The sequence below is a fragment of the Phallusia mammillata genome, chromosome 5 (genome assembly GCF_965637545.1).
Source record: "Phallusia mammillata chromosome 5, kaPhaMamm4.hap1.1, whole genome shotgun sequence".
NCBI classification, from domain to species: Eukaryota; Metazoa; Chordata; class Ascidiacea; order Phlebobranchia; family Ascidiidae; genus Phallusia; species Phallusia mammillata.
In genome coordinates, this window is record NC_137256.1 from 14,137,716 (window position 1) to 14,150,189 (window position 12,474).

Below are 12,474 nucleotides of genomic sequence, written 5' to 3' on the forward strand. Positions count from 1 at the left end.
TTAACTATTAAAGCGAGCACAATACACCCAAGCCAAAAAAGATGCGTGGCTATTTATTGCAAAAACAATGAAAAAGTGTTGCGCATTATTTGGCAGTAGAAATTCTACTAGCAATGAACCGTGATCATAGCAAGTAGTGGAACTTGAAATTTAGAAAAGTTGAACTTGAGCAGCATTCAAATATCCTTGGAGAAATTCTCGCGCTTTTACGTCGATGAATCCCACCATTCCCGGAACCTGACAAACAAATGATTACAATGATCGATGGTGTATATGAGTAGTTCTCAAACTGTGCGTCGCGACGCCCTGGTGCGTCGTTTCAATTTTCCAAGGGCGTCGCAGAATATTTCCGTTTCGTAACTTTTTGTTGTTGTATCAATAAACACAACTTAAATAATAAGTTTCTTAATTAACTTTTATTTGCTGGTGCGTCGCAAGTCCAGAAAACTTTTCCAGAGGCGTCGTAACAAAAAAAAATTGAGAGCCACTGGTGTATATTATTAAAAGTTTTTGACCGCGAGATACAATGTTAGTTATGGCTTTAACCTAAAACTGTTCTAAATGGTATAAAATCGAATCGAGTACCCAAACACACAGCGTGGTATTTTTTAATTTCCTGGGACGTTTCCTTTTTAAATAATTTAAACGTTATGTCGTCATAGCCCGATTATGCTCAAGCGAGAATATCAATCGGGATTGCTTTAACAAATAAAACGCTACAGCTTTGGTCTGTCACAGCAAAGTAAATAAAGTTTGAATCATATAAGGCTGCACATGACGCAACACGTGCAATTAACATTAACTTTTAAAGTATTCTCGTGAAGTCCGAGTACTTTTTATGCACAACAAATTAAACCTGGTAACAGTTTACAGCTAAATTCGTGACACGTAAGTGTTGTATGTTTTTATCAAATTGAACATGATGCAACAAAGTCGATCTCCCCGCCCCACTGGGAAACAATAAATAAAATCAGCTGTAAACTACCGAATGACGTCAAAACAATGGCGCACCAACAGAGGCCGTTTCTCCCAAGTTGTTTTTGTCTCAAAAAATGCTGCTTGCGTGTTTTTTCAAAAATTTCTTTGTTCGATTGAAAGTTAGCGGAAGACAAGACTACCGCCTGACTAAAACAAACCGAAAAGTTTCTTACGTTTTTCCGCCAATAAACGCTCTGTGATAAATTTTCAAGGTTTCTTTGTTGGTAGATTTTCTATGTTGCTTTCGTATGTTTACCAACAAAAGGTCTAAGAAGAAAATTACAGCCACTTGTATCAAGCTAATTTGTACACATCTCACCAACCTTTCCCGGGAAGTGCTTTGCAAGCGAACCAAGACTCTGTGCCAAATATGCTTTGGGGTTTTCAACAGAAACAGGATCATGTTCACGTTTTCCCGCAAATGCCAGTTGGGAGTAAGCAGTTTGGTATCCTAAATATAAAGATTTTTATCGCTTAACTGTCTTCCTAATAAGTAACAAAACCAGCAACCAGTATTACCCGGAGTGTCTTCTATTTCAACAAAATGTTCGTCATCTGGTACAGTGTCATCTTCAGGAAGTTCAAACAAACCAATCACAGACTCCAACAAACGCGGCCTGTAACATAATTATATGAAAAGTTAAGCGAACAAGTTTGGCGCATGGAATACCAAACAATGAGGCAAAATCCAGAAAAAATCATCGTAAGAAGTGATTCTTACCAGAAATGAGAATAATTTTCGTCCAACAAAGCTGTACATGACGTAAGAAGTTTGGTAAAACCAACCGAACATATTTTTCTTTCAGTTGTTCCCGAGACTTTTTGCAATTCGCTAATAATTAACTTTTCCAAAACCATTCCAAACATTCTGCAAATGTAAACATAATGATTATAGACAGAGTTGTATAGTGTCAGGTCCGACTGCCTATTCGTTACAATAGTAGAATGCCAACTCATCGGATTTTCAAACTCCGAATTCTAGTAATTATGAAGTCTTACTGCAATTACTTGCGGTTGCCTTTTAGGTTTGAAGGGCGAAATAATATTGACAACAACTTTTCAATGCACTACAGTTGAAAAAATGGTAAGATATGACTTGTATTCGCTGTTGCAAATATGCTTGTCTCAGGGTCCACTGAAAAACCTTTTACAAATAATGAGCAAAATTTGTACTGTGTTTGTCAGGACAACGGACTGTGGGGGTCGGAAAAAGACAAAATGGGTGTTTCGCTGTACTTGCTGTAGTCAAATTGGTAGTGCACGTTTTTTTAGTTCTGTTGTGTTTATTACACAACCCATGCTGGTCATATTACATAACTGAGGTATTACCAAACATATGCATACAACACTGCAGTTGTAAACCTGCCTATTTTTCAGGTTGGAATCCCGAAGACCCGAGAATACTTACGACCAAACCAGATTTAAAAAGTTCGACCGGCCTTCAAACCGTGCAATGCACACATTCGGGAAGAAAGTATTTGAAAAGTGACGTCGTGCTGCCCGGCAACAACTGTGTTGTCGGTGAGCAGTTTGGACGTAATTAATATTTGAGATATGTCATGTTATATTGTTATCTGGAATGTAATGAAAAAACTAGAGGTTTTCGATATTCCACCTAACATCGTAGCGCCAGCGTGCGGCTGTTCTACAGCTGGATGTTTGCTGAATGTTAAAATTTAGGTAAACTGTTATCAGAAACAAGCTTTCGGTGGTAACGACTACCTCTACATACCTGTCTTGAATTGAATCAATCAATCCTTGAAAGGAATCTGCACTGTTTTTTGTAATATATAGAGCGAAGAACACAAGCAATCCACGGACAAACTTCACCGTTTTGCTTCGCATTAGTCTTTGAAAAAGAAGGGAATATATTTGCTTCATTGATGACTCAAGAACCTCTCTGAAAAACGGAAAAGACCTTTTCAAAAAACACACAAATATATTTGTAACATTTAGCTTTTTACCCTCATATTAATATGTACAGATTTGGTTTGGCCAATTGTTCTGGCTTAGCCGATAGTACCCAACTAATTAAAAATGAGTACAAATTACACATACTATTATGGTGGTCAAGATCAACCCTGATGTTAACTAAATATTATTTCACTTTTGTCGTGATATGTTTTAAACTTCGGGCTATGTGTCTTCTATGTTTGTATTACTTTACATTCTTATGTGTTAAAAATATTGGTTTTGGGCAAACACAAATGTACATCTGATAACTTACGGCTTCATGTATTCCACCATAGTGTTTAGCAAATAAAAACCATAGTGATCATTTGCCTTGGATGCTATAAGTTTCTGGAAGACTCCTAGTAGATTGTTTAGTTTTCCTGATTTGGCAATGTTATCACCAGCCTGCGATTTATAATAAAAGTAGTCTGACAAATTGTCTCATTTAAAATTTCTTCCAGAGGTTTACCTTTTCGATAAATGCTTGTACAAGTCTTACAAGTGCAGGAACATTGCCTGGCCTTTCCCACAATGCAGGATTAAGCAGATGTGGAAATAAAGTCATATAAGTATCAGGGGCAGGAGGGTCATGCATCTCCAGCAAAAGTGACATTACTATCAGGCAACACAAAATTTAGGGAAATTTTACAACATATTAAATCTGCAATTCAAATTAGATGTGAAAAACAGTACCTTGGAAAACATAGGGGATAAACTCTGTAACATCCTGCATCAATATATTTGTGAAAATTCCAAATAGTGCTTCCTCAAATGAAGCAACAGCTTTTTTTTCATTTCGGCATGTAACACGAATGCACAACGACAAGGCCTCAAACAAGTAGTGGTTAAAATGAGGTTTGCTGGGATTCTAAACAAAAAGTGAATTCTAAATAAATATGGGTTTAAATCCCATACATCTCGGGTAGCAAACTATCTGTGTGGAATCTGATACCAAGCCACTCAGAAACTTTGTTGATTAACATTTGTAACTGAATGTCTGCCTAAATTTCCATACACGGACACACATATTGTGTATGGTTGTTATGGTAAATTTTGAAATACATTTACAAAGGTATGCACTTATTTCATACCTTGCTCACAGTAACCAGCTTTTGAGTCAAGCCATTCACAAGTACACCCATATATGGCATAAGAAGCTCTTGTCCCAACGATAGTACTCGCATTAACGTTTTCATAACATATTCATTTTCTTCTGACCCAGGCATTTCCAAACATGCAAATATTTTTCCGAGCAAGTTTTCCAGAACAGGCTGAATATCTTCTTTCGTTATTCTGAAATAACATGACATAAGTTAAATGTAAACTAGAAGGGTGGCTCATCACATTTTGCTGTTGTAAATACACTATAACCAATTTCAATATGTTAATGTATTTCCTATGTTTATTTCATATTGGGTCCCATATCTGCCAACATTTTTTATAACATTGGTTTGTTTCTACAGGCATAAAGTCAAGGGTCTCCAAACACGCGAGGTTGTATGTAATGTATTTCAGGGTTTATTACTATGTAATTCAGACATTGTTATCAGTCTGTCTTAGTTTAAAAGACAGAAGGGTAAATATTGGTGCTACAGGCTGAAACACAATAAACAACACCTATAAATGCCAAATTCAACAAACTACCCAATTTCAGCTAATTGCATTGTTAAAAAATTACCCATTTTAGGAAGGTAGCAGCATAAATACAGGGGCTACAGGGTGAAACACAAAAATCAACACCTATCAGTGATGGGACGATAGCAGGTTTGGAAGTGAGTACCGATACCGAGTACCACGTGTATATAACTTCGATACCGAGTACTTAAGTGTAGTGTTGTACTTAGTTGTATATCACTGGCTAATTTATCTGCCATGGTCTGGGTTCAGGCACGCACATACACATGCCAAAAAACGTAATCTCCATGTGGTAGCGAAAAAGATATACTTAAACCGGCGGAACTTTTTCCGATTTTGTGCTTTTCGAAGCAAATATTGGCATAACGTTGCTCGTATTCTTATGGTGTAAATCGGCCTTCGGTACTCGCACGTTGGTATCGAAAACTGAGACAAAATATTTCGATACCGAGTACGAGTATCGATACCACTGAAATCGTTCGATACCGAGTACCGGGTACTCATCCCATCACTAACACCTATAAATGGCTAACTTTACAAGCTATCCAAATTTCATTAAATTTTGACATTGTTTAAAAATTTACCAATTTTAGGGGCTTAGTTGGTTAAATAGTGGGCCTAATGGGGCAAACAAAACCATTGGCACAACTATGTAACTATATCTACCAACTGTAAAAGTTTCATCCAAATCCATCAAAGATGTAATGCCAAAAGTGCATGGACGAACTTCCAAGGGAGAAAAAAGAAACAGTGAAATCAATGTGCGTCACCTTCAGGACAGTGGACCCATAATGATATTTACCAACATGCTTGCACCAAGTCGTTCTACTCGGGCCAACTCTATTAAGTATGACTGCTAGTTTTTTTGCACACATTTCAAACTTTTAACGCAAACCAAGCGTAACATTGATATTGTTAGTGTGTTTGTCTTCATCCTACTTATGTACCGATGTTTCATGCAAATACACAAATTGAACTCTCAATCTATATTTAATGTTTTTCAACTGTAAGTTGAAATAATGTTGACCCAGATTGACTAAATAATCGACAAAGCACAATACTGGCGAATTAGTGGCAAAGAATAAGTACTTACAAAGGTTTGTTGTTTTGTGATTTGATCATTAAAATTCTTTCTATGGCATGTGCAGCATATGTGTGAACAACCTGACTGGAAGATGCAAGAAGCTCTATCAAAGGACGAATAGCATGCAACAAATTGTCTCTTTCCAACTGAGTACGAAATGTCACAACATACTTTATTGAATCTGCCTTCAAAACTGAATGTTCATTGACTGGTAAAAACAAAAAAAATAGTGATTTACAATCTTTTTTGGTTAAGCCAAAATAAAAATGATTACTTTTTGCTTGATTTAACTCTGGCAAAATGTGTGAACTGAAGAAATCCTGGAGATTGACAAGTTCATTTGACTGAGTGGTTCCCAGTTTAGCTGTGGAACCTTTTTGTGCCAAAGAGGTCACCAAATATATTGCAGCATCTTTACTCTTCCAATGTTGTGTCGGGGATGAACTGTATTGCTAAATAAGTACACACATGTTTGTCACACAATAAAATGTTTTCAGAGCAAAAATAGTAAAACCAAAAAACCTGAAGCATGATCCCAACATATTGAGAAAATATTTGTGTTACTGGTGCTTGAAATTGCTTTGTCAAACCACGGACTAAATCACATGCAGCTCTTCTCCTTGTATCAACATCTAAAAACCAACGAAAGTATTGTTATTATTACTATTTTTTGAAGTGGGTCACTGACTTTAAAATGTCTGACATGAGTGAATATTGGTACTAAAGCACTGTCCTGGGTCATGAATTTAATAAAAAAACAGGTACTGCAATACTTGTGTATGGGGCAGGTGTGTAAATAATTAAGTGATATTAATTAAAAATTTGACTGTTAGATTAAAATACATCAAACCTGATCCTTCTAGATCCCTTCGAATGTACTCTTCAGGATTGTCTTCAAACTGCTCTTCATCTGAGGGTCTAAACTCCATATTTGGGACAACCACCTTCAATACACAACTAGAATAGTGGTTTTCCTATATATTGCCAGTTTATATATACTACATCATAGTTAACGATGTATCACATATACTATTTACTATATATATAATGGATATATATTTGGCACCTACATTTCATTGGGTCACTATCTTTTTCCTGGCACTTTAAACATAATTGTTTCTGCAAGCATAATCTAATGGGTCCCCACACATATGCAAATGCGAATTGGTAACAGTAAAAATAGGGCACAATCATTGTTAGATATTTACCAATTTACTATACACATCATTTGATCTATACATATGATTGTTTTTGCAAGCAAAAACGAATGGGTCCGCACACACGTGTTTGTGCGGATTTATGGTAAACAAACATCCTGGTTATTTTTAGATTCTTAAGGAAAAACTTAACCAACTTTAGCCTTAACCCAACTTTAAAAGTTTTGTCCATATTCTTTTTGCATCATTATTGTCATATATATAATTACAAAAAAACAGTAAATAAGAACAGGATAAATACTTTCAATTTATTCTCATGGTTTGACCTTGGTATTGTCGTTCAAGGTCAGTTTTTAAACACAATTTTCCAAAAGTGAAAATGTGTTTGATAACTTAATAAAACGACATAGCATAGCTGCGCAAAAACAGCTGATATCTAATCACCAACAGGACTGTCTCGTAAAACGTCCGGTGGACGTCAAGCTGAGCACTCCCGCTGCATTCACCTGCCTTAATCATAAACAAGTGAATTATTCCCTTGAGAGTTGAGACTTCTATCTGACTGACAGTGTACACATATTATGGGCTGCAAAAGTAACTATTTGGCCGATTATAGCAAATTTTTAAATACTAAACGAATAACCTACTGCAAACAATTATTTAACATTTCAGCACATTAGGGCTTGTATTTCTGGCCTAAACAAAGCATGAAACCCTCAGATTATGTACTTGGGTCAGTACAGCCGTTTTTAATTTTTTTCGTTTTGGGGGCCTGTGGGTGAACCGCTGGGTCGTTTGGGGTCAAACTTCAGGAGGATCAAATTCGGAACAATAACTAACATCTGTGCAAATTTGAATAAATTTAAAGCACTCCTTCTTGACCAAACGAAATTAACAAACCAGTGTTAGATAGAAACAAATATTTTGGGGGTTTAAGGGGTAAAAATGGGTAAATCTTTTTTTAAGGTACAAAATTCTTTGAAATACCTTATATTGCACCAAAAACCAAAGCATATAACTCCTAAATGAAGTACTTTAGCAAGTATAACCGTTTTAAAAATTTTACGTTTTGGGGGGCTGTGGGTGAACCGAGGAATCCAACGGGGTCAAAATTCACATGGACCATCTTTAGACCAATATCTATAATGTGTGTAAATTTGAAAAAGTTTGAACCATTCTTTCTTGACCAAAACGTGGGAACAAATCTGAGTTAGAAAGAAAAAAAGAAATATAGACAAAAACAATATGTGTCCCCTTCAGGGAAGGTGACCCATAATTAACACATAAATATTCGATCAAGACAATAAACATACTGATCACACCGTTTGTAAGAATTGATGAACAACATACAAGGCCAAGACAGAATAAAAAAGTAAACATAATCAAAACCTTTTCACAAACTGACACCAACAGCCCTTCTTCTTCAAAAAGCGATTTGTATTGTGGTCGTTCACAAACTGACCGCAAGAATCCAATAGCATTAGACACCAACTGCAATATCAAGTTAAAATGCTTTTGGGTGTGGTTTCAATGATCAACAAGTATTTTCACTTTTTTACCAAGTCATATTTTACTTCTTTTCCAGTGTTAACAAGCAAATTCCAAACAGCTCTAACAAATTGTGGTAAGTATGGAGCAAACTCTTCGTCATATTTTTGTGCATACAATGCAATGTTATCGCATATTTGAGACTTTAAAAGTTCAACATAGCCAGCTTCTTCATTGCCCTACAAACAACACAATTTTACTTAGAAAATAACTAAACGAAAATGGCTAACTTTAGCATTGCATTTATCAATAAGTCACCATTTTAAAAAATAGCACAAAATATGTTTTATAAAAAAAAGTCAGGAAAAAGCTGCCAGCTTATTGAACCAAAAATGAAAGATTGGGTATAAATAATACTAATATATGTCACCTGTGTATGCAGAAGGGTGTTGTCTGTTGTAAGCAACATGTGAAATTGATCCATCCAAATTTTCATGTTATCTTCGAAAAATTCGGGGAGGTCCTAAACATGTTGTTAAAACATAGATCGTGATGGATACATTCCACAATGACAAATTTGATTTACTTTACATTGCAAAAAAAACTTCAACTGGTTGAAAAATAAAAGTGAATTTTTTTATAAATTTAAAACTTTTGGAACATTAAACGCAAAATAAGAATATTTAATGTATTTTTTTATTCTTGAAAATTGAATAAGGAACATATGTATTCTTAAGGGTTTTTTTTCTAACCTGATAGTTAAGACTGTAGAAAACCTTGGACATCAGAACCAAAGAACTGAAGAGAATCTAAAAATGTATGACATAACATAAAATTGGGTTAAATCAAAAATGTGCTGTCATTATATATATGCAAGATAATAATAAGGTCAAACTAAATTCAAAAACAAGTTCAGTGAAAAAACTATGGGCTCTGGGTAGGATATACCATATTTATTTGATTGTAAGCTAAGTTTTTTACCATCCTGTTTTTGCAGGTTACAATTGAAGGCAGCTTATAATCGAGGGCATGATTTGGTTAAAAATTCCACATAGGTTCTACTAGGTACAGTTATTTTCCTGACAAACAAATAGGTAAATAGTTTTACTACATTACAACAGAAAGAAGTATTACAAAACAATAGTAACCAACATCATTGCATGTGACTTACATTATTTTTTACACTTCAACTAGCAATGTATAATGAAGTATACATGGTAGATCAGAAATAGCACAGCTAATTTGTACTTTGTCTCCATAGTTATATTTTGGGTATGTCTTGTTCATAATATCATTAAACAAAGTGATCACCTTTAACACCCCTTTGTCATTTGAATGCTCCGATGCCAATTTTATTGTGTTTTCAAAAAGTTTCGTTAGTGGATCAGCAAAGCCATCAAGGACATATTTAATTTCTTGCCAGAGTTTGTCAGACCTGAACTCATGGCGATATCTTAAGGAACAATACAATTTCACCATTATAAATGCAGTATTTTTATTTGAATAAAGTAACCCAAAAGCTAAAATATAAACACAAGCGAACAATTTTAAAGTTCAGCAGGAAAACTAAACTATTTGGCAGAAAAGGGAAAATTATGACAATGACCTGCAAAAAGTATGAAACATTATCACATGTAACCGATTCAGAACATGACCAGTGTTGATTCATTATTTGCTTTCATAAATTAGACTAAATAGTGAGAACATAAGGAGGTATATACATCAGATAAAAACATTTTCAACATATATATATAAATGGACAATAACTCAGTTACAAAACTTAAGTCTTTTCATAAAAAACAGTTAAACCTGAACTCTGAAAACACATAACTGATATGCACCTGATATTTATGGAAATACCTTTTAAACAGAGAATGTGCAGTTTGTAAAACTCCATTGATAATGTGAAAATCACTATCAGCAAATTTGCTCACAACCTCTGGAATCAAACTTGGCCATTTATCTGGAAAATCTTCTCTACCTGTAAAAAAAATCCGTTTTATGAACAAAAACAATTGCAAAAGGGGCTCTTAAGTGGAAAGTATATCAAAACAACACTGTACGACAATGCCAACTACAACGCACCTATTATACTTATTGCTTCACTTAGTTGTTTTTGGTATTGCTCAGGACTGTGAAGCATCAGATTTACAACATTTGCCTTGATCGACGTTCGATCTTCTTCATTGATTTTGCTTGGTTCATCTTCTATCTGCACAGCACATTACCATGTAACAACGTATCTTTTCCATAAATTTACCTAAATCTTACTATGTGCCAATTGCGTTTGACAAAATTTTTGAAGGAAATTGCAGATGCCAATGGCACTGGTGTGACTGCTTGCTGTTTACTCCCATCCTCCACAAGTTTCAATAGCATCAAAGCATAACCCTGAGTTTGTTCTACCTTTTCCAAAAACTTCTCCGCTGCAAAAAATCTCTTGGTTAATATTTGGTAAAAACGCATTTTAATTATTGCAAAAACAAACCTTGTCTTCTAATATTTGTATCTGGAGAAAGTGTTTGCTCCAAATAACTTGCCAAGGTTTGAAAGTCTTGCTGATTCATTATGGCACCTTCGACAATGAAGAACTTTTGCAAAAATGTTAAGTCATATATAATGTTCAAGTCTAAAAATAACAAAAAATAAGGACAAAGGTTAACCAAACATGTTTTAATCTGTATATATTTGTTTAATTATAAAGGCCTTAGTTGTATCCTGGGTAAGGGACAAAAGCGATACAAACCTTGGATGCAACTCTTACAATAGAGTAACATCAAAAGCAGAAGGGGATTTTTTTGTAAGAATTAATTTAATCTGGGTGTCACAGCACACTAGTACAACTTGCATAGACCGGTATACTAATGGTCTGTAAACGGTATGTTTGCAACCATGTCATTTTTTATGCAACTATGTCTCTGCCTTTTGCATTGGCCAGCCACTGACTGGTTTAACAGCGAAAAAATAGGATGCCCTGACACAACTTGGCATTAGCTCTTGCATGTTTACAATCATTTATACATTTCGTAAAACACAATCTAAGCATTTGTCTGTGACAATTTAAAACATGAAAACTGATTAATAAAAATGTTTTTACAACATGCATAAGCAAGTATATATATATTGAAACATACATAACTTGCTTTATTGGTTGCCTAACAAACTCTCCCTAAAGTGTTACAATTTGGGACAGGCAAATAACATTTTTTTAGTACTCAGTCAGGTCAAGTTAGCCTTTTTGCCGCTTTATAGTCATAAGTGTAAGTCACTTACAGCAGTGGTCTTCAACCTGTGGGCCGCGACCCCAAGTGGGGTCGATATGAATTCAATTTACTGGCATTTAAATCTATTACCAAAAAATGATATGTTTTTGTTCTAGCTCGTAACTTTTGCTTATGTTGTTCAGTACAGCTTGGTACCTCGTGTCACAATCTAATCATTGTGATGCAATAATATATATAAAACACAAGTTGTCCAACCCATTGTTACAGGATAGAGCCCCATGGTTGACATATTATGTCCAAAACAATACAGCAGGTACAGGGAAAAATACATAAATTTACTAATTTCTTCAAACTGGTGAACTTTAACACGAATTAGATTGGCCAAATTAAATAAAACTTAGGGTTCTAACATTTGAGCATAATAATGCACGCTGAATGTTAATATTTAAAGTCTACTAAGCGGGCATATTTACATAAAAATAGTTTTAGTTTCGGCATACTTCCTATGGGAAAAAAATGGGTTTGCATGTAAATGCTGATTTAATTTTTTTTTAAATTGGGGGCGCTTTTAAAAAAGGTTGAAGACCACTGGTTTACAGTAAATAAAATGTCAGCATTAAAGATCAGTTATCAGTCCACATAAATACCAGTAATTGGAATCTGCCTCAAACACCTATATTGTGGTATCTATACAAACTTGATGAAGTAATGCAGGCAGGGGCCTCAAACACGCAGCCCTCCAAGGGTTTTTGTGAAGTCCGCGAACTTTTAAATTTTAGATGTGTAACTGAAATACCCTGTCAGACCACCAATAACACAAACAATCATTCTTTATGGGTAATGGCTAAAAATAAATGCAATTTTTTAATAGTATGATCAACAAGGTCCATCCCGTTAAGAATCAGCAATTCCAATTGTTGTGTCATATTTTTCCATTTTCCATCATCATACGGTC

General features: G+C 34.9%; 1 protein-coding gene and 1 long non-coding RNA gene across 2 annotated transcripts; one reads left to right on the forward strand and one right to left on the reverse strand.

The window, feature by feature from the left end:
• Nucleotides 1–37: 37 nt before the first annotated feature.
• On the reverse strand, nt 38–10,950 carry LOC145228554 (exportin-2-like). Its single transcript, XM_080093634.1, has 22 exons — nt 10,784–10,950; nt 10,567–10,721; nt 10,381–10,507; nt 10,156–10,276; nt 9,607–9,748; nt 9,048–9,104; nt 8,726–8,818; nt 8,367–8,534; nt 8,197–8,298; nt 6,501–6,594; nt 6,173–6,282; nt 5,925–6,102; nt 5,660–5,858; nt 4,023–4,224; nt 3,625–3,799; nt 3,401–3,546; nt 3,206–3,336; nt 2,711–2,878; nt 1,700–1,846; nt 1,498–1,595; nt 1,302–1,429; nt 38–237 (listed from the first exon to the last, which is right to left on the reverse strand). The coding sequence occupies exons 1-22, from the start codon at nt 10,860–10,862 to the stop codon at nt 151–153; spliced, it is 2,907 nt and encodes a 968-aa protein (XP_079949760.1). The 5' UTR covers nt 10,863–10,950; the 3' UTR covers nt 38–150.
• On the forward strand, nt 1,978–3,370 carry LOC145228556 (uncharacterized). The gene is made up of 2 exons (XR_013860097.1): nt 1,978–2,300; nt 2,356–3,370. It is a non-coding gene; the product is annotated as an uncharacterized LOC145228556 (long non-coding RNA).
• Nucleotides 10,951–12,474: the final 1,524 nt, after the last annotated feature.